Source organism: Bubalus kerabau, chromosome 3 (assembly GCF_029407905.1).
Source record: "Bubalus kerabau isolate K-KA32 ecotype Philippines breed swamp buffalo chromosome 3, PCC_UOA_SB_1v2, whole genome shotgun sequence".
NCBI lineage: Eukaryota > Metazoa > Chordata > Mammalia > Artiodactyla > Bovidae > Bubalus > Bubalus kerabau.
The window spans coordinates 7,746,950-7,769,836 of NC_073626.1; the positions used below are offsets into that span (position 1 = coordinate 7,746,950).

The 22,887-nt window shown below is 45.6% G+C and overlaps 2 protein-coding genes across 6 annotated transcripts in view; one reads left to right on the forward strand and one right to left on the reverse strand.

Annotated features, from left to right (window-relative positions):
- The window catches only part of TMEM170B (transmembrane protein 170B), a 208,310-nt gene that overhangs the window by 162,555 nt on the left and 22,868 nt on the right, over positions 1-22,887 (forward strand). The window lies entirely within an intron of this gene.
- Positions 1-22,887, reverse strand: part of ADTRP (androgen dependent TFPI regulating protein) — a 68,549-nt gene that overhangs the window by 7,099 nt on the left and 38,563 nt on the right. For 4 of the 5 annotated variants that reach the window (XM_055570587.1, XM_055570590.1, XM_055570586.1 and 1 more), the window contains 2 exons: positions 18,158-18,273; positions 5,236-5,387 (listed from right to left, as the gene is read on the reverse strand). In XM_055570587.1, coding sequence (XP_055426562.1) covers positions 5,236-5,387; positions 18,158-18,273 — 268 coding nt within the window. Of the gene's footprint in view, positions 1-4,885; positions 5,016-5,235; positions 5,388-18,157; positions 18,274-22,887 lie in introns of those variants that run through there. The other variant, XM_055570589.1, reaches the window with a different exon arrangement.

Below are 22,887 nucleotides of genomic sequence, written 5' to 3' on the forward strand. Positions count from 1 at the left end.
ATTCTTTTTTATGAAATGATCAGGGACAATATGCAAGATAGACAGACCTTATAACAAATCTCTTTGTGGATAAAACCGAGGGGATATACTAGATGGCCTCTAAGCAGCTTTCAACAATAAAATCTCCTTTAAATAAATCTGATCTATAGGAAATTATATTATAGGAAGACTTTAATATCATTCTGTCCAAGGCACCATCACAAGGTTACTTGGCCAGATAGGAATTTTCAGCTTATAAACTATCCTGGAGGGGAAAGAATCTGTGGTCTTGGGCCTTGACAAAGGATACGCCTGGCACATAGCCCTCATGTGAATGTAAGGACAGGGAACATGGGCCACAGGTAAGCTGACCACCTCTCCAGCCACACCTACATATAAGAGGCTCTCCATTTTGACCTGGAGGCACATGGCCCCTTTCACGCCTGATATATCTTGTGGGTTGTTGGGTTTTTCTTCCTGATGGACTTGTGTCCTGGCGTCAAAATTTTTATGTCTTATCAAGAAGGGGGAAAAACAAAAAGCAAAGTTAAATATTAAGTGGCAGAGAAGGGGTCCTGTGTTGGGACCCCATGAAAACCCCTCTCTCCAAGCATTCAGAGTGGAAGCAATCTGTCTAGAGCAACTCTAGGTGCTCAGACATGGTGAGCCAAGCTTTCAGTGATCTACCAAAGACTGCTCCCCCCGTTGGCTCTCGTCAGGGATGGAAATCCGTGTTCCACCTCACTCTGCCTGCAACGTAGAAAATGGCTCTTACCCAGTGGTTTTCTGGTCTCAATAACTGGCTCAGTGCTTGTCCACCCCTCTGTTCCATGACACAGAAAAGCTAGTACAGGTCTGGGAATAAGATGGTAACAACTCAAGCAGGTTGGTCCTCTGGAACCTCTTGAGAGCTTTCTGAGCCACAGCGTCTTTTTGAAGGCCAGTGGCACCTCCCTGTGTGTCTGACAGGGTTGTCTCCTTGGTGCCCAGGGCTTGCTCTCTGCATTTATATACCCCTGGAGAATGTCACACACTTCCAAGTTTATATTTGATTCCTGGTGTCACTCATGGTTATTGCCCTTCTAAAACTTCTCATTTTCACCTACTGACATGACACACGAGGAGGCAGAAAGTACATAGACATGACCATCATTACCAACAGCCTTCTCGTCCAAGCAGCTGACCTGGGGAAACACCATATTGCACAAGGAAGCTGGTAGATACAATTATCTCAGCTGGGAGGAGTCCAGTGTCCTGTGGCACACTGGGCCTTGTTCTCAGACCAGCAGTGTCCGTCTCTCTGGGGCACACGCTGGAAGGACAGAATTCCAAGCTTTTCTTAAGATCTACTGAATGAGAGTCTACATCTTAACAAGATCCTAATTTTAATAAGATTTTCAGGTGCATACAAGTTTGAGAGGCACTGTTCTGTGACAGTGGTTCTTGACTCTGAATATAAATTAAAATAACAGAAGTTTTGAAAAATACCCTTGCTAAGTCCCTATCTCCATGAATAGATTTAATTGGTCTGGGGTGGGCTTGGGACTTAGTATTCTTAAAATTCCCCTAGTGATTTTGTAAATCTATAGTCACATTTGAGCACGATTACTAGACAGACACCTGCATATGACCTGGGTCCTAACTGATACTTCTTGATTACCTGGTGGCTGGCTGGTGACCTCCAGCCAGGGTAGCTCAGGATTTCAGTAGCAGAGATTCCAATTAATTTTAGCCTCCATTAGCCTGCCTCCCATTTCACTCTGCAAGTTCTTTAGGAACTACACTACCTCTGTCAATTTGCATTCTTAGGTGGTTGCTCCCACTCCAGCATTCTTGCCTGGAGAATCCCAGGGACAGAGGAGCCTGGTGGGCTGCCATCTATGGGGTGGCACAGAGTCAGACACGACTGAAGGGACTTAGCAGCAGCAGCAGGTGGTTGCTACTTTTAATCACCTTCAGCTGGGGAAAACTGATAACATGTGCATGCCATTGCAGGAGATGATTGGAATATCCACACAGAAAAGAAGGTTACTGATTTTTCCTTGGTGAGAATGAAATTATTACAGCAATAGTAATAATGTAATTATTAGGGCAGTAGTGACTAACCCTGTGTGCCAGACCCTGTTCTTGGCAGTTGACACTCCCCAAGTCACTTCTGATCCTCCAGAATCCCATGAGGAGGGTACTAAAATTGTCTCCATGATGCATAAGCGAAAACCAGAATGCAAGGACATGGAGTGCCTTGCCCAGTGTCACAGGTCTGTAAGTGGTGAGGCTGAGGGAGGAGCCCAGGCAATCAGGCACAGAAGTTTTCTCCTAACCACTGCCTCCCACCGCATCATCAAAGCACTTCTCTGAATTTCTGTTCTCATCCAAAGAAGCTCAGGCTGTGGGAAAGGCCGGAAAGCAGAGTTAGCCCTCAATTCGGACGGAGTAGGTGGCTATTTACATGTTTCCATACATTCAGAACAGAGGGTTTGGAGAGGGACTCAGAGATAGAAGGATGTGTTGTTCAAGCCTGGCCAGGGTAAAACTCTGTTCACATGTGCACAGCAGGCATTAACCAGGACGGTCCTGGGCAAACGGAGATGAGCAATTGCCCTTCATACAGGTCATCTTATCACTGAGGACCTGAATGCATTAATGCAGACAGGTGAGCAAGAGTCAAGGCAGGGCCTGGCTCAGAGACCCTTGTGAGCCTTCTGAAGACTAGGATTTTCATCTGTCAATTGAGGAGGACTTACAGAGCTTTCAGGCTTCCCTGATAGCTCTTTTTGTAAAGAACCTGCCTGTGATGCAGGACACCCCAGTTCCATTCCGGGGTCAGGAAGATCTGCTGCAGAAAGAATAGGCTACCCACTCCAGTATTCTTGGGCTTCCCTGGTGGCTCAGCTGGTAAAGAATCTACCTATGATGTGGGAGACCTGGGTTTGGTCCCTGGGTTGGGAAGATCCCCTGGAGAAGGGAAAGCCTACCCATTCCAGTATCCTGGCCTGGAGAATTCCATGGACTGTGTAGTCCATGGGGTTGCAAAGAGTCAGGCATGACCAGTGACTTTCACTTTTACTTTCTTTACAGGGCTTTCAGCAGAATAGGAAGTGAGAAATATTTTCACATATTTAACTCTGTTTAGTTGTAGATGATTTAAGTGTTCACTGGGGACATGGCTAGCTTCCCAGGTGGCTCGGTGGTAAAGAATCGGCCTACTAATGCAGGAGACTCAGGAGACTCAGTTTTGACCCCTGGGTCGGGAAGATTCCTTAGAGTAGGAAATGGCAACCCACTCCAGTATTCTTGCCTGGAAAATCCCATGGACAGAGGAGTCTGGTGGGCCACAGTCCATAGCGTCCCAAACAATCAGACATGACAGAGTGAACGAACATGCAAGCCAGTGTTCACTGCCACTGGAATTTTATGTGATCTAATTTCTCTTTTAATTTCTTATTTAACCATTTATAATTAAGATCAGTTCAGAATATAACACATCCTATTCCAATGCTACATAGAATTCATATAGAATACCCATTCTGCTCTTAAGGAGTTAAAAATCTAGAGAGAAGAGAGAAACACAGCCCCTGATGGGAGTGTCTGTCGCTAACATGAGTACTCACACATGCATGATGCAAATGAGTGGCCACATGTTGACACTAACTCGTTTGCTCACTGGGGTTTCGTGGAAAACTGGATATAGTACTTAAACAATGAGGCTTATTAAAAGGGCTTTGTGTTGAAAACAGCAATTTCAATAATATGAATACAGTGAAAATTTTGTTTTTTTTTTTAATTCAATACAATGTTTAAAAGTCACTGTAGACTGTCAATTTTAAAATTAATCCTATTGAACTCAATACAATTGATTTAAAAAGTTATTGTTCTCTAAGCTCTGAGTAATCACTTTTTTCTCTGCACATTTTCTGCCAAGTTTTAAATGGATTAGTTTTCTTCCTTCCTTTCTTTTTTTTTTTTTTTTAATATAGATTTTGGGAAGGCATCAAAAATCTACCCAGAACTTCAGGAAGCCAAAACTAGTTAGAATCAGAAGTCAGCACATCTGAAATGTCAACACTCTTTTTTTTTTTTTCTCGATAATTTCCTGTGATTTGAAATCCTGATTTTTTGAGTAATTTTTAGTATGTCACTTTTTTCTTTTAAAGTGTTTGCTTTCAAGGAGAATATTGCCTTTGAGGCTTTCTTAACCACTTAAATTCTCCAAGAGTCAAAAATACGTGAGAAAGCCAAGTTGTATGCTTATTTCTCCAGGGTCTCAGTCTCCTCTCAGAAATATACACTCTTGTACTGAACCTTCTGAAATTGTTGGTTTTTCTTTTTAATTTTTTTGCATACACAGGCTTATGTTTTCACACCAGTTCATAGATTGGGCGGAAGATGCCACTTCTATTTTAATGGAACCGAATGGCTTGTGGGTATGTGGTGGGGGCCTGTGTGTGACTCTTGCCTTCCCTATGTACAAAATCAGAGTGGAGTTCCCGCACTTCTCCTGGGGTAGGTAACAAATCATGGATATTTCGCAACCTGACTTTTCTGTGGTTACTTTTCCAAAAGAAAATATTCTGGGGGTGGGAGCAGTGGGGGAATCAGGGAGGAGAATGAAATCTTCCACTTTAAAACCAACTAAGTTAGGATTAATTTTTTGCTATGAAGAAGCAACATGGTTCTGCCTACCTATAATTAGAAAGCTCAGCTCTCTGACATACTCACATTGCCTAAAACCTCCATTGAGAATTCTGATCTCAAGTACAGGTGGTGATTTTACCTGATGAACACTTTACTGAAGTCTGAGAAGCAACCTAGTGGGAGAGGGGTGGTAACTCTTCGGGAAGGCACAGCTGAGGGTGGGAGGAGCTCAGAAGGTCATCTGGACCCATTTCAGTCGAAGAAGAAATCTTGACTTTGAAGAGCTTGTGAATCTCAAGTCCCCACTCAAGGGAGGGAGGTTCTGAGTCCATTTTTGCACGGAGGGGATGGTGACGCTGTGCTCTTTGGGTCCGAAGCTCTCTAAACAAGGTGGCGTTTAGCTGTGAAGTTAAATGCGGTGGTGTTTGGAGGAGCAGTGGGGGAGATAATTTGATGGGGTCTTTCGACAAAGTGGGAACTTCCCCCAGGCTTTTTCCTACTTTGGACAAAGGCATCAAACATTACTGCCTTCTGCTTTACTAGGGTATCCTTCTGTTTTCAGGAGGAGTAAAGACACATAACAAAGACATGTTTCTGTAGGTAAAAGAGAAATGAACTGACCCCACTTCCAGTGGTTGAGCTTCTCTCCAAATAGGTAGATGCCGATGGTAAAGATGTAGCTGAGAGAGAAGAAGGCTGCTAGACCCCCTGGGCTGAGTTTGGCAAACACAGGATATACCCATGTACCCGTCTCAGAGTAGATCCATAGGACCCTGCAAAAAATGACAAATCACAATGGTTAGGACAGCAGCGGGGAGAAAGCCGTAGTCCCTTCAAGACCAATGAGATCCTGGAATCCAGGCAGAGGGAAAGAAGCCCCAGGGAACATTTTTTTTTTTTAACAGCTGTGGTGTTTGCTGAAGCTACAGAAGTGAGTATTTCCTGGATAACTAGACTGTTTCATTGAGACTTTCTGTTTTATGCGCTGGGCTGGGCTATTTTACCCAATCCATTAAAATTCAACGATTGTAAAAGAATATGGGAAAACATTGTACACATCATTAGCTAAACAAAATGTATAAGAACGTGGATTATTTCTTCCCCTGAGAGATATGACCTGCTGAGACATTGAACTTGCTGAGATGGTGCCCAATATGCTCACTCTCAGCCAGACAAGTGGGGTTTGCTTTTCTGTACCTAAGAGTTAAATGGGGCTTTCCATTAGCTCCCCCAAGCCCGTTGGGGTAGGAGGGGCAGAGAATGAGCACTATTACTTTAATACAATAGGCCTGGGGTGTAATTGTTGGCCTCGATTTCAGCTCGGGGAAATAGCCATGGGTAGAGTATTAAGTAGGAATGGATGGATCTCCAGGAGGCTCAGATTTTGCTTTTGTGAGGATAGAATATAAGTCATTTCTGTTAGCCAAGAGAAGGAAAAGAAATGCTGGGAGAGGAGCCGTGATGTCTAATTGAAGCCTAAAAATGCAGTTTGCTGGAAACAAACTGCACCAGAAGATGCCAGAGTCTGAAATAACTCCTTAAATATGAGGAAGATGGTGTAGCAGCTACAGTTGATAGTTGGTTAAGAGTACAGAATGTGGCACCAGGCTTCTGTGATTCAGATCCTAGCTCTGCTTCCTCCTAGCCATGCTGCCTTCACTAATTTATTAAGCTTTCCTTTCCCCCTAAGCTCTGTGTAAAGTGGGGATGCACAGGGCATACACCTTATAAGCTATTGTAAAGATTAAGGGTGTTAATTTAACACATGCAAATTACACACAACAGCATCTGGCATATCATAATCATCCTATAAGAGTTTAAAAGCTTCTCTTCTCTGAGGGATGGCACAGTGGGCATGCCTCAGCAATTTCTTTATGGCTATTCATCCCTTGTAAAACTTAGCACAGCCTAGCTTATGCTTCAGAAACGATGTTCAGATTTGGATATCCCAGCGTGTCATAGGAGTTCAGATGGAGGAATGAAAATTATGCACTTAATTCAACTTTTAGAACCCAAGCATTCTTGGTTGTTTCAAATACTTCGTCAAATGCTTTGTTGGAAGAGAGAAGGGCTAATATCAGGGCCAGGACTAGGGTGAGGTGAGGGAGGTGAACAGAAGTTCATCTCTATGTATCAAAGGACACAACCAACAGAATATAAAAGGCAACTTACAGAATGGGGAAAATACTTACAAATCATGCATCTGATACAAGATTATTATCCAGAATATGCAAATATATAAAGAACTCTTAGAACTCAACAGGAAATAAAAAATCCAATGAAAAATGGAAAAGGACTTGAATAGATCTTTCTATAAAGAAGATACACACATGGCCAACAAATACAGGAAAAGGTGCTCAGTGTCACTAATCATTAGGGAAATGTGAATTAAAACTGCAGTCAGATACTACCTTCACACTTATTAGACTATCTTCTATTAAAAAAAAAGAAAGAAAAAACATCAAGTGTTGAAGAGAATGTGCAGAAATTGGAACTCCTGGGCACTGTTGTTGACGGGAATGTAAAATGGTGTAACTGCTATCCGTACAGCAGTTCCTGAAAAAAATTAAACCTAGAATTACCATATGATCCAGCAATTCCAACTTCTGGGCACAGACTCAAAAGAATTGAAAGCAAGGACTCAGAGATATTTGTACTCCTATGTTCATACAAGCATTACTCACAATAATTAAAATATGACAGCAACCCAAGTGTCCATTTAAGGATGAACAGATAAAGTGTGGTACAGGTGTACACACACAATGAAATATTATGCAACCCTTGCATGTATGTGTGCTAAGTCATTTCAGTCGTGTCCGACTCTTTGCAACCCTATGGACTGTAGCCTGCCAGGCTCCTCTGTCCATGGGATTGTCCAGGCAAGAATACTGGAGTGGGTCGCCATGCCCTCCTCCAGGGGGTCTTCCCAACCTAGGGATCAAACCCACATCTCTTAAGTCTCCTGCACTGCAGGCAGATTCTTTACTGCTGAGCCACCGGGGAAGCCCTATGCAACCCTCAAAAGGGAGGAAATCCTGACATGTGCTACAACATGAATGGAACTTGAGGATACTAGGTAAGATAAGCCAGTCACAAAGGGACAAATACTGTATGCTTCCACTTACATGAAGTACTTAGGGTCATCAAATGGATAGACCAAGCAGAATGGGGCTGAGGGGAGGAGGGAACGGGGAGTTTCTGTGTAAGGAGTACAAAACTTCAGTTTGGGAAGAAAAGCATTCTGGAAAAGGATAGTGGTGATGGGTGCACAGCAGTGAGAATGTCTTTAGTGCCACTAAACTGTGTCCTTGAAATGGTAAATTTCATGCTGTGTGTGTGTCGTTCTGGCCCTGCTGGTGTTGCTCTGCTGCCCTGGACTTGTCTAGATGCTGCTTTCATGTCCTCAAAACAGGACAATAACAATAACAATGGCAGTTATTAGCGTTATGACTAATGCTGGAATTCTGTGACACGTGTGTCCCGTGGGTGCATTCTAGAAGGACACCCATGACACTTCTTTCCTGCCTGGCTGCATGACAGGACAGAGGAAGGGACAGAAAGGAACATTTTAGGGACAGAAAGCAAATACCCTCAAGTACCTAGGGCCAGGCGTTTGGGGTCGGTGAGGAGCTCCAAACAGACTCCAGACGGGTTGCATTAGTTCGTTTGCTTTATTTCCTAGAGTTGAAGTTAGGGCTTCCTAGTTTCAATGCACATTTATATAAGATAGTCTAAAAATAAGGACGTTTTCCTAGAGGCCTGGAAAGTTTCTGTTTATTTACTTTTTGTTTCCTCCAGAGTAAGGTTTGTAAAGGAAATTTCCTGAGGTAAGTTAATGAAGTCTGTGCTTTCCCAGAGAAGGTGCAGAGAAAGCTATAAGTGTGATAACTGACGGCGGGGAAAGTAATGTAAATACAAATAGAGTGTCAGGGGAGACGGCAGTCAATTTAATGCAGGGCGGTCCGCATAGAGGCTTGAGTGCAGAGATAGTCATGCTTAGGTGCTATTACCTCTTTATGGCTTGCCAGAATATATGTAAAAAGGGAAGAGAGAGAGGGAGGGAGAGACGGAAGGAGAGGGCAGAAGTTGGGAGGCGTGGGGGAGGGAGGGAAAGGCCCTCAGCCTGTGTGCAGCTGAAACGTCCTGGTCCTCCCCCGTCAGTGTTAGGTCCTCCCTGGTGGTGGTGGTGGTGATGGTTTAGTTGCTCAGTCGTGTCCGACTCTTGCGACCCCATGGGCTGTAGCCCATCAGGCTCCTCTGTCCGTGGGATTTTCCAGGCAAAAGAATACTCCAGTGGATTGCCATTTCCTTCTCCAGGGCCGACCCAGGAATCAAACCCAGGTCTCCTGCTTTGCAGGCAGATTCTTTACCGACTGAGCTATGAGGGAAGTCCCAGGTCCTCCCTAGCTGCCAATCTGATCCTACAGAATCCTATTTAGGTATTTCTGCAGGGCACTCATTTCATGATTTCAATCCAGGATCCTCCATTCCATCTACTTTCCACATCACAGCAACTCAATAATGTCTCTAAAAGAAAAATACCTATTCCCAGCGCTCCCCCTCCTCCCAGGGGATCCACATTGATTTAGGAAAAAACCCACACTCCTCCCCGAGCCTACCTGGCCCTGACCTGTCCACCCGTCCACCCAGCCATCCTCAGATCCGCAGCCCGACCATTACGGACCCATTTCTGTTTCTTGAATGGACCAAGCTCTGCAGCTTCCGCACCCGGCTATGGTCTCTGGAACAACTCTGACCTTCACCCTTCCAAGGACACAGTTCTTACTCTGTCCCTAGCTGAATCTTCCTCACATTTGAATTTTAACTTAAAAGTTCATTTCTCCAGAAAAAGTTTCCTGCCCATTCTTCCCATAGTTCCCACAATGCACATCCGATTAGGTTGCCATGCCGTGTGCTTCCCCGACCATGAATTTACCCTGCCCTCATATTTGTCTGTCTTCCTTCAGGGCTTCTGGGAGCTCTATGAGGATGGGGATTTTATCTGATATGTGCTATCTGTTTCCCAAGTTCCTTATTTTTAAATAAATGGCTGTTGAGGGAGCACCACGAGCACCAGTGTTTCCTTTTAACAACTGTTCGCTGTGGCTTCTACAGGCAGGTCTTGGCTGCTGACGCACCAAGAGCACCGCAGAAGTGTAAACAGTAGTCTTCCAAATAGTAGTTAATTGGCCGCTCACTTTATTAATACTTTGAAGAGGCCAGTGCTTCTGACCCTCAGTTTGGCAATGAATATTGTATGTGGAGCTGTCTGCCATGTGAATCTATGTGAGTCAGGCTAGGAGGGCATAAAGTGGTAGCCAAACATTAATCTTTTATAATTTCCTCATCCTAAATCTTGTAGCATCAAATGATGATCATGAAATTTGTATTTTCTGTGTCTTATCAATAGTGGAAGTCTGTTGGGTTAGAGGTTAGTAGATAACTAGGGGTTTGGTTGGCTGCAGGCACATAATTCTCAACGTTTTAATTCTCACGTCATATCTTTCGAGATCAGCAGAATAAACAGAATGGTAGGATCCTCTGGTTCCATGTTTTCATAGACTTCATAAGTAACCCTGTGAGAGGGTCACAGTTACATCTGATGCCAGAAAGCAAGCACAGTCTGCATTTACATTTTGTGAATAAATTCGACAAGTTAGCAGAGGACTTCCTGCACTGAAAATGCCCCTGAGAACGTGTTCCCTGGTGACTCCTTAGCATGGGGGTGGAGCTGGTACTGACTTCGAAACTCCTGCGTCAGTTCACCTATCTGTCCAGGGTTTCTGTTCCTGACGAAATATGAAGGATGATCGCTTCCCGGGTGGTTCAGTCAGTAAAGAATCCGTCTGCTATGCAGGAGACCCGGGTTTGATCCCTGCATCAGGAATATCCTCTGGAGAAGAAAATGGCAACCCACTCTAGTATTCTTGCCTAGAGAATTCCATGGACAGAGGAGCCTGGCGGGCTACAGTCCATGGGGTCACAAAGAGTCAGACATGACTGAGCTACTAACATTTTCACTTTCCTAGCTTTAATAACTACAAGAGTTAAATTTTTTTTACTATAAAGTTGTGAAGTTCTACTAGTGCCCTAAAAATAAATTTCCTGCATGATTTACTTTCAAATAAATCTTAGGTGGGAAGCAAAAAACATAAATAAATAAATACATTTTTTTTAAAGGAGTGAAAAGAAACTGTGAAGCTAGAGTGTTAGATAAAGAGTTTACCTGGGTGGGTGTTTAAAATACCAGCATTAATGTGAGTTGTTGGGGGTGGCAGCCTCTTCATAGCATTTAAAACTGTTGTCCACCCTCGCTGTAAGGCTCCCTTCTGCCTCAAAGATTCTTCTTCCCTCAGGGCCATGGGGTTCTTTCATGTTCCTGGTTTTCTACCATCTGGTCATTCTTGGTACTTTGTGGCCCCTTCTGCCCCTTAGAGGAGGGTGTTTCCTTAGCCTTTGCTGCCCACTTCCTCCTCTTCCCTCTGTCGTCTCTTGAGAAACCTCATCCCACCACGGGGCTCCACTTCCTGCATCTCCACAGTCCCACCTCCTTGGAGACTGCCAGGTCTGCATTTCCAATTGCAAGTTCCTCTAGACAAGTGGCTCATCTTTGATCGAAGATTTAGAGTTGTCTTTAGGGCATTAGTCACTCGGCCATGTCTGACTCTTTGTGACCCCACAGACTAAATGTAGTCCACCAGTCTCCTCTGTCCATGGAATTCTCCAGGCAAGAATACTAGAGTGGGTAGCCATTCCTTTCTCCAGGGGCTCTTCCCGACACAGTGATTGAACCTAGGTCTTCTGCATTGCAGGTAGATTCTTTACCGTCTGAGCCACCAGGCTGAGTCCAGAGTTGCCTTGGGCATTCTAAAAATTCTGATGCCCAGGACATATCCTGAACCAATTAAACCAGAATCTTCTGGAATGGGACCCAGATATGGGCTTTTAAATTGGCTTTTTAACATTATGCTGCTAAGTCACTTCAGTCGTGTCTGACTCTGTGCGACCCCATAGACGGCAGCCCACCAGGCTCCCCCATCCCTGGGATTCTCCAGGCAAGAACACTGGAGTGGGTTGCCATTTCCTTCTCCAATGCATGAAAGTGAAAAGTGAAAGTGAAATCGCTCAGTTGTGTCCGACCCTCAGTGACCCCATGGACTGCAGCCTTCCAGGCTCCTCCATCCAAGGGATTTTCCAGGCAAGAGTACTGGAGTGGTACCCCAAAACTATTTGATTTCTAACGTCTCCATATCTTTTAATGGAATCACCATCTTCCCAGTTCACCAGCTGAAAATCCTGAGTATTCTCCTTGATTTTTCCTTTTCATTAGCCTACTACACACCAATCAATCCATAAAACCCCATTCTGTTCTACCAACAATATGTCTCAGGTATGTCCCTCATTCCTAATTGTACAGCTATATCCCTTTTCAACCTCTTCTTATCTGTCGCTTTTGTAACAGGCATTTTGGGTAAGCAGGAACTGAGATTTGCACAGGAAGCATGAAAAGTGTAGACACTCATTTCCACGCCTAGCCCTCCATTTCCATTCCTCTTCAATTTGCATGCAGGCTGACCTGGACCCCAGATGTTGGTAACAGGGGAAGCTGTGTGGCATCTTTATATTTATTTTCCTATATTAATTTACATGAGGGCTAAGGAGTTCTTCTCTGGAAAATGAGGCTAGGATTCCGACCCCAACTTTGTAGGCTGTAAAACAATGGTGCCATCTAGATGGTCCTGGACTAAGGTCACATCTCAGGAAAGGGTCACAGCGGCTCTGGGAGGGAATTTGCACCGTGCACTAGAGGGGGTAGGAGAGGATTGTTGGTGCCTGTATAACATGGAGGCTGGTCCTGGAACTCAGCTCAGTTCGCCCTTCTGGCAGTTTCTAACGTCTTCTCTGGGAAGATGTCTATGTGTGTAACTGTGCATGTGTAAATGGGTGCAGAAACTTAGAGGGTTATTACCCTAGGAGTGACCAGACAGCTTTGCTCTGGGCCCTCACCCAAGTGAGCACAGAACAGAAGATAGGAATCATTTCTTTCCCCGTAAGAAGTGCAGCTGAGCAGCGACTTTACAGACCTCTCTCCCCAGGCTGGGTTATGGCTGCACGTCTGTGTGACAGTTGCGCCCGGCGTGGCATACCCTGGCACAGACACCTACCGCATCAGCAGATGTCTGGTCTATCAAGAGCAAGGTGCTGCAGTGCAGGCCAGCTGGGGCTGCAGTAGCAGCAGCAGCATCCTGCTTCTGCCAAGAGCGGAGACTGATGGGCAGCGGCAGTGTGGGCCGGGACAGTGGTGGGGCAGTAAGCTGACCTTAAGGCAGGTCCCAGTGGGGGTGTTGAATCCCGGAGGTTGGGTACTGTGACTTTACAGTCTGTGAGGGAGAGGAATGCTCAGGACAGTGTACACAGGGCCATGTGTGAACACTCACTGAGTTATTAAGATCCCTCGGAGATGGAGGTCTTGGAGGACTAGACCCCTTGCAGAAGGATGTTCCAAGCGTCCAGACGCTGCAATTGTGAAATATCCATGGATGTAGAATAAACCATTGCGACTGAACTAGATGACTTCAGAGCATTCTGGATGACTTTTTATTTGAATATTGCTTGATTCTTGCTTTCCACGTCTTGCCGCTTCTATCCATTATAGGTACTGTTGTCAGCATAGTTTTTTTAAAGCCTGACTCTCTGGCCAAGTTGTAATTCTCACTCCTAACGCCATGGCAAACAAACAGCAGCAACGGGCACATCTCACATAGTCTATACCGTGTCCAACCCCCTCCAGCCTGCCATCTGCAAGACTGTGAGCGGGCAGTTTCAGGGTCATTTCCTGTTAGTTTCTTTCACTTGTAGGTCCGGCTAAAGTGAAACCATTGCTTTAATGGGATCTGTGTCCTCTTGGCTTCGAGATTGTGCTGTGTTGTTCAGTTTCTCCTATTGTTTTTTTTTTTTTTTTTTTTGCTGCTCCAACCCAGCCAGTCCTTGAGGGCCCAGATCCAGCGACACCTTTGATGAAGTCCTTCCCACACGGCCCAGCCAGACGTAACCGCTTCCTCCGTGTGTTCCTGTTGCCTCCTTGTACTTGTTATGACAGTTTATCACTTCCCATCTTGTATTCTTATAATTTGCATGCATGGCTCATCTCCACTTATTAAAAACAAACCCCCTCCCGGCTGGGGCTTGGCCTTATATAACTTTGCTTTTCCCAGCAGGATCAGTCCTGTGTTAGGGGAAATATTTGTTCAATAAAAGAGTGAATAAAAGCCAGCAGTAGGAACATTTCTGTTTTCCTGCTCTTCAGCACGGCCTCAGAGAGAGCTAGGTGATGTGTTCCGGGGTGAGAGAGAAGGGTGGAGTGAGTGAGCTACCATATTTATAGATGACTAATGCTTTCCAAAGGAAATGAAAGATTTACAGTTATTACTACATTGCGAAGCTTTATTTTCCCTCTTTGGGGCCAACCCTCCAATTTTGCAATCTGAAAAATAACAAAAAAGCAAGTGCCACATAGGAGGCCGTCCCCATGGTCTTGGGGACTATTTTTAAGTCATTGTAACGTGGTTTCAGCAGAGAAATGCTTCCCCGGGTCAGGGTTGTTTCCATTTTTTTGACTCATGTTGGTTTCCCACGCTCTCTCTGGCTCGGGACCATATTCTTTACCTCATTCCTGCTATGCGGTTTCCCTATTTGAGCATCCAAATGGACACGCCTGACAAATGACCCTAAAATATCTCCATGGATATCCACAGTCTGTGGGACTTGTTGATGGTCATCTGTGGCCAAGAAGGCCCATGTAGCTCCCAGAGTGTTATGTAAGGGTGGAGGCAGCTGGCAGCAATGAGTCTGAGCTCCTCTGGTGAGGGAACAGCCAGAGTGGGGAGCTGTCAAGAAGGAGGGCAGTGTAGAAAGCCGGTGTACAGGTGCCTTTGGTCCACTCCAGCAAAAATGAGGCCTACTGGCCAGAGTGCTGATTTTGTACTTCCTTAACGATTTGTTGTTGTTGTTTCATCACTAAATCCTGTCCACTCTTTCATGACCTCATGGACTGTAACCCACCAGGCTCCTCTGTCCGTGGGATTTCCCCAGCAAGAATACTGGAGCAGATTGCTATTTCCTTCTCCAGGGGATCTTCCCGACCCAGGGGTCGAACTCTCATCTCTTGCATTGGCAGGCAGCTTGCTTACCAGTGAGCCACCTGGGAAGCCCCTCATTAATGATAAGAAAACCCAAATCCCAAAACACTTCAACTCCCTGTCAGGGTCCACCCACCTACATTCCTGCTGGTGATAAGGCTCCGCCCCTTCCCTTCATTTGCTCCATTATTTCGCTGTAACGTACAGTTTGAGCACAGACCTGAGAATGACTTCATACAAGCTTTTAGACTCTAGAGATGATGGTAAGATTGTTTGCATTCTCACCCCTCCAGCATTTAGTAGCGTATGCTTTATACAGTGTTAGTCCAGGCTTCTCTGTCCATGGGATTCTCCAGGCAAGAATACTGGAGTGGGTTGCCATTCTCCAGGGGATCTTCCAGACTCAGGGGTCGAACCTGGGTGTCCCACATTGCAGGCAAATTCTTTACCATCTGAACCGCCAGGGAAGCCCCAAACAGGGAGTGAACAAAATACTTGGCCATCTGAATACACTGAAAAGAGAACTGGATTTGAAAGTCCTTGATTTAAGTCTCAGCTTTGATTTTCCCTCACCATGTGACCTTGGCCATGTCATTTAACCCGCTGAGCCTTCCACCACCCACCCTCTCTGATTCTGTTTGCAGATTGATTGATATCGTCATCTGTAAGTCAACATCAACTCTCGGGAGTTACTGCAAATGCCACAAACTGGCTTCCCTGTCTTGTTCCTCTTTAATGTACACACTTTTCAGCCAGAATCATCTTTCTAGTCATCTTTCTTCTACAAGCCACATTATTTTACCTGTCTGTGAAAACTTTCACAGAGAAAACCCCCTGCGTTTAGAAGTCTGAACCCACTGATGTGAATTCTTGATCTAATTCCTCCCTGTCTTCCAGTTCAGCCATGCCCTCAGCTCCTCCAGCCTTTCGGGTATGCCCTTCCCTCTGCCTGACGCTCTTTTCCACATCACTGTTGACTTAACTTCTACTTATTCTTCGAGTCTCAGCTTAGACACCGCCTCCCTTGAGAAGCCAGTCCTCGACATTCCCCAGCACCCTGTGCTTATCCCTCTGAGAGTCTCATCACCCTGTTTCACCATTGTCTCTTTTCCTTCCTCTGTCTCGGGCAGTTCTTGAAGGCAACCTGGTATCTTGTACATCTCTGCGTCCTCATACCTTTTGCTCAATGCCTGGCATTGAGAAATAAGTGCCTTCTTGTTATACCTCCTTTCTCCAACACCCACGTTCCCTGCATGTCAGAGTACATGCCCAGGCAGCTATGAGCCAAACCCTCTTGACCATTGCATTTCATCTTTATGGGCATCACAGTTTTCTCCAAATACCAGTGGCCTCAGGTGCTCTTTGACCTCCTTGGTTTCTGAGGAGAAAGAGTGAGGGTAGATATGAGGATTGATGATCAACCCCCAAGTCCTTAGGCAGAAAAAAATTAATAAACCAAAAATGCTATCTTATATACAAAGTCTAAAAGTTACCCTTGGCAAGAAAGAATAAAATCAGCTGAAAGTCCACCAAAAAAAAGAAAAAAAGCCAGTATGGAAATGCATGTGCGTAATCAACCAGCTACCATCCTGCTTCTAATCAACACACACAAGGGGAAAAAATGTATCTTTTATGCATATGCTTACCCCACCCCAGGTCCTAGATATTCTGTAGTTAGGGATTTATTTCTTTGGTTAAGCCAGGCTTGGAAAATACACAGCACATGTCCCACCACTCTCCAGTTCAGTTCAGTTCAGTCGCTCAGTCGTGTCCGACTCTTTGCGACCCCATGAATCGCAGCACGCAAGGCCTCCCTGTCCATCACCAACTCCCGGAGTTCACCCAAACTCATGTCCATCGACTCGGTGATGCCATCCAGCCATCTCATCCTCTGTCATCCCCTTCTCCTCCTGCCCCCAATCCCTCCCAGCATCAGAGTCTTTTCCAATGAGTCAACTCTTTGCATGATATAGCCAAAGTATTGGCATTTCAGCTTTAGCATCAGTCCTTCCAATGAACACTCAGGACTAATCTCCCTTAGAATGGACTGGTTGGATCTCCTTGCAGTCCAAGGGACTCTCAAGAGTATTCTCCAACACCACTCTCCAATCACATGCTATTGGCAGATATTGCTAGATGATAGCACAACTCTTTTAGGGTCCCAGAATCCTCCTCGACACCATGCTCCAGACCTCAGCTACCAGCAGGTCCCCAATTTATGCTTTATTCTCTCAAACCGTCCTTTGTTAAAAGGCAGAGGCCCAGGCTAGTGAACAGTGTAGGTCAATGGAGAGCTGGGGTGGATTTACTGAGCGAGTGATTTCTTAGGGAAAGGAGAAACCTGAACGGACTTTGCCCTCAGGGAAAGAAGGCTGCAGAAGTGCAGGAGGAGCATATCTTGCAAAAGGGAAGGGAAGGCTAGTGAGAAACCAGCACCTGAGTTCTGGGCATAAAGGTTACGGCTCTAAGACAAAGGCTGGGGAAGCAGGAGCTGCTGGAGACCAAATCCTGTGGACTGTGTTCTCTCCCAGGCTTTTGTCTCTACCAGAGCACTGCCCTGGGTGAAACTTTCCCCCAGTGGGGGTTGGGGAGTTAGCCAGATTGGCAGATGTGAGAAGCTCAGGTGAGTCGAGGCTAGAGTAGGAACACCATGATTTACACGCAATCTGCAGGTATTTTCCTTGGTAAGCCCCTCCCAGTAGAGCCAGAGCTTGGCCGTGGATGAGAAGGCTGTGGAATGGAAAGGGGGGTTTCCAGTTACCGGTGCGTGGCCAAGCACTTTCCCTTGATTACAGACATTGGGCAAAATTTCTGAGAATTAGTGTCGCCAGGTGGCTGAATGATGAAATCTAGGCCAGCTCCTTAAATTATCTCCCAGGCCTCTAGCTAGGCTGTTCTGCAAGCCCCTGGGCAGTTGCCCAAATGCCCTCTCGGTGCTTGAGTGCCAGATGTTGATGCAAATAAGCCCACGGTGATCCAGGCAAAAGGGATGGACCAAACCTCAGCCGCTCAATCTGTCAAATGACTTTTCAGATGGAATATGTTTAGGTGCCCTAGGTCATTCAAGCATTCAAACATTTTAATTACAGATGGAACCAAAGATCAATGTTTTCCTAGGGAAAGTAACATGCATAGCTTTACAAAGATGAGTTCTTCATGAGGGGGTGGGAGAGCTCGTGACCTGCTGTGTGTGCACGCATACCTGCGTATTCTCGGGCAAGTGACGTTTCCACGAGCAGCAAAAGCAAGCAATAAGATTCATTTTTTCTTGCAAATTAGAAGATGGTGAAATCCCTGCTGTCCCAAGATAAAGGCACGCTTATAGAACAGTGTGCTGCTTCTGGAATATTCCTCAGAGTCTGGAATGACCAGTCCAAGTTGATCTTTCTCTCTGCCCGTCTTACCTGCTGACATAGGCGAGGCAAGCAGCGGCCAACAGAGTGAGTCCTTTCTTCCTCAGTGGGTAGTGGTGTGGTCTGAGGATGACCTCGACTAGCGAGAAGGGCAGGATGAACGTGTGCTGCAGGAGGAAGGGTGAGAGCTCGTCAAGTCAGGGCGCCCCAGCTGCCCCCAGTGCCCCCACTTCTCTCTTCCCCTCCAGTCTGCCCTCCTACACAGACACCAGATGAAACTTTCCAGAACTTGGCTTGGCTGTGCTCCCCAGAGGCCAAGGGCTTACAGTGGGTCTCTACTGCCCACCACATTGATCCGGACTCCTCTGGCTACCAAGGCTGTTTGTAACACGTGACCACCCTTCTGGTCTTGCGTATTGCCTGCTGCTCCACTATCTTCACACACACACACACACACACACACACACACACACGCACGCACGCATATGCAACACTCCGTCACCGAACCAGGCTGTTTCCTTCCCTCTTTGCACTCAGCATGCCTGCTCCCCCTTCACACTCCTGTTCATGCCTCGACAGTCTGTGTGAACCCCACCCCCACCCCCGGGTTCATCTCGTCCACGCTGTTCACAGCCAGCGCAGTCTTCCACGCCGCTGTCTCTGAATTTCCCTCTTGCCGGTTTCGCTCCCCCAGTGCCGCTGCATTTATACCCCGTGCCGTGGAGTCCAGCACTCTCGGCGCGTGTTCGTCGGCTCTGTGGGGGAGAGGCCGAGAAGCCATCAGCCCGTCTCTGCCCGCTGCGGGGCACCTGGCTCCGTGGGACGGTCCTGCTGACGGTGCCGGGTGCTGGGCAGGGGGTGGGGAGAGGCTCCTCTGAAAACTCTCCCCGCGCTTTCCCTGCTTCACCTCCTTCTTTATAATTATCTGTTTTCTCACATCTTTCAAACTCTTGAACACTAGGTTTTACTAAACGACATAATCGAGGATGAGTGGTGTTTTCTGGCACAGACTGCCGTGTCCCACTCTGCTCTGGTTTCTGGGAACTCATCTGGGAGAGATGACTGGAGTCTATTGGCAATGTCCTTTCATTTATTAAACGCGTTTATTCAGTTCCTCTGTGGTACTCTGTGCTTATTGGCAAACATCTCGCAGTGTTAGTATTTTACACTTTTTATGTTTAGAGCGAGCATCCCTCTTCCATTGCTGCTCCCCAGTTCCCTCAGCTCTTGGAAGCCTCTTGCATCCATAGATGCATCCGCCAGCTCTATCCAAGCCCCACTGCTGAGCCCCGGGACAGCCATGTCAGCACCTCAATCACAGCAGTGGCCGGGGCTAAGGAATGTCACAGAGCCGCGTCACATGCTCCTGTGCCGGGCTGTGCTCTTGTCCCTGTGATTGCCATCCTCCCTGTCAATGGTGACCCAGTGTGGAGTGGGGTGAGTTCAAGGTTCTGGGATGTCCACAGCGCCAGATGTCCGACGGCAACCTTGCCGGCGACCCTCTGGAGTGTGGTTGCGTCTCCACGGGTCCCTCCCCAACCCATAGCTGCTGCCCACGCTCCCAGCGATGGCCACCTCAGAGCCCTAGCAATACTCTGTGACCGACACTGATGCCCCTTTCATCCTCCAGCAGGCCAGAGATGGGGCTGTCTGCCCAGTGGAGCTGTCTGCCTCTCTGCTCCACCTTCACTCCGTCAGGAAGGTCCGACTTCTATTAGGAACCATTAACAGTCCCATTATACTGGCCACTGATCTGACAGAGTTTATTATCCCTGCCCACAGTCAGCAGCTTCTGTTCTCTACGTTAATGATCGCTTGGAACAGAATTCCTGTGCTACAGTGTGGCGCGTTTGCTTCGGGAGCAAATGAGTTCACAGTGATTAATGCTTTTACGACAAATAACTCAGGAATGCATGACTGGTCGCCTCTTCTAGGAGCCTGCCCTTTGCAAGTGACATTCAATTGGATTTCCAAATGAGTTCTCCCTGATGGCTTCTGGGAAGTTTACTTCAGTGATGTCATTAGTGATGGGCCATATACTGTGGCTTAATACCAGCTAAAAGGTCTTTAAAAGAATCACATTGTTTGGTCAGGGCTGAGGGGCAGGAGTGTGGAAAAGAGGAAGATTGTATTCTGTGAGCTTTCTAAATACTGAGCTACTGTGAAGAGCCAGGTGTGACGCCATAAACCTGGTGTTCCACAGGTACTGGCATTTCACCTCACGTTGACATAAATTACAGAACCTTTGGCAGGCAGCACATATTTTTGAAAAAAAACAGGAGAAAAATTTAGTAAGAGAAAAATCAAATATGCTTTCTGCTTCCAAAAAATCTAATAATTAGGCTGGGATTGACACAAATTAGAATGCTGCCAAAAAATACTGAAAACAGTGACTCATTCTGTATTTCAATTAACAGTTTCTCGGTTTCCCTCATAAACAGTGAAGCTGACAAAAATTAATTATCTCAGAGGGGGTAAAATATTTCCTTCCAAAGTAAACAAAACATCATGGGCTGCAACAATAGTACGCGTAAACAGAGGGGATGGGAGGAAGCTATCTTTCCTCGTCAACTGAGCCATCATTTCGGTCGATTTTTATTTAAATACCTCATTCCAAGAGCATTGGTTAAAAGGCAAGTGTTGTTCTTTTTTTTCATCTTTTCCTACTAAGTTACACCTTTCCTTCTATCCTTCGTGTGATACCTACTTCCATCTGAACATCTTGGAGACAGAAATATAAGCATGAAAGACTGATTTAAGTTTCATATAATAATTGCACTTCAGATTCCGTGGTTGCAAAGTAGCCTTGCAGATAAGTACTAAAATTTACCAGCCTATGGAGAATTCCTGTAAGGTTATAGAAATGGCAGCACGGAAAGTAACGAGCACTTAGTTTTACTAACTTCATAGTAGACAAGTAGCTGCTATAAATAGCTTCCCTGTGTCTGAGGCTCAAATTAAAACAGGATGCATTTGCCTGACTATTTAGAAAGACCCAAGTCTTGAACACTCAGATTACCCACAGAGGCGACAATCTCCCTCCTTTGGAAGGCTAGGATAGCCACACACTTATCTCCAAGATTCTTGGGGGTCCAAGAGCACTTAATTGTTTTCAGCGAAAGAAACTCAGAGAGCCGAGACATTTTAAAAATCAGACAATAACATTTTAAAGTCAGTTCTCTGCCTCTTTCGTCTATTTCATTTCCTTATGACACCAGCCCTTAGGTTGAGTTGACCAACTTAGGTTGAGTTGACCAACTCAGTCAACCAGACTGAGTTGACCAGTCTGAGAAGCCTCCACCTTCTCAGACTGGTCATCGAGAGGCTTCTTCCTCCATGTGCTGTTCCTAGTCCTGAGCTGATGTAACATTGCCCAGTTCACATTTGCTTCAGTCTTCTCCCTCCTTCCTCTCTGTTCGGCAACACTTGGATCTGAGAATTAGTTCCTTCTATTGGCTCTCCCCAAACTGAGGTTCTTTCTCTCGAGTCTCTAAGATCACATCTTTGGTTTGTTTATCATACTAATGGATAGACATTTAAGATGAAGTTTTAGTGCACCAGTAAGATTTTACTTCTGGGTACATACACAACAATATTTTTGCTTACTGTATATTAAATACATTATTTTTAAAATGTGTTTCAAAATGGAAGCCTTCACAAAATCTCCTCAGGGCGAACACATGGTCAAAACATCAATTAAAACGTAAACATAAATAAAACAATAGACATGAAAATGGAGGCAAAATAAATCTTAATAGAACCATTGTACCCGGGCTTGTTATTACAATGGCAGATCATGTTCCTTAAGCTTGAAAACTTCGCACAGTGAAAAACACGCATAAATGGCTGTTTTGTAAATCTTAGTAAGGCAATCTCTGGTTTTGATAATATCCATTTGCCAGCTAAAAAACTTGACCACACTCCTCACCAGCTTCTCTCACTGTAGTTTCTGCCTCTAAATCCCACAGTTTGGGACAGGGGTGATGGTCTTTCTGGGAATATTTTGTATCCAAAAGCAGAAACCATCTGTATTCTCTGTGGCCCTTATGTTACTAAAGGTGCAGTTTTGCTGCATAGATGCCAATCTAGGTATGTAGACATAGGTTATATTACTTATTTATCTTAGGGACTTTTTTTCATTCTTCCACCAGGACTCTTTTCCATATTAAATACAAGAGTTTATGGAAGATGACTGGATTTGTAAAAATTCCTTTTTCTACTTTGTAGGAACTCAAAGGCACAGATTACTGCTACTGCTACTGCTAAGTCACTTCAGTCCTGTCCGACTCTGCGCGACCCATAGATGGCAGACCACCAGGCTCTGCCGTCCCTGGGATTCTCCAGGCAAGAACACTGGAGTGGGTTGCCATTTCCTTCTCCAGTGCATGAAAGTGAAAAGTAAAAGTGAAGTCATTCAGTCATGTCTGACTCTTCGTGACCCCATGGACTGAAGCCTTCCAGGCTCCTCCGTCCATGGGATTTTCCAGGCAAGAGTACTGGAGTGGGTTGCCATTGCCTTCTCCAAGGGCACAGATTAGGCACTACTAAATGGTATGGACCTAACAGAAGCAGAAGATATTAACAAGAGGAGGCAAGAATACACAGAAGAACTGTACAAAAAAGATCTTCACAACCCAGATAATCACGATGGTGTGATCACTCACCTAGAGCCAGACATCATGGAATGTGAAGTCAAGTGGGCCTTAGAAAACATCACTACGAACAAAGCTAGTGGAGGTGATGGAATTCCAGTTGAGCTATTTCAAATCCTGAAAGGTGAT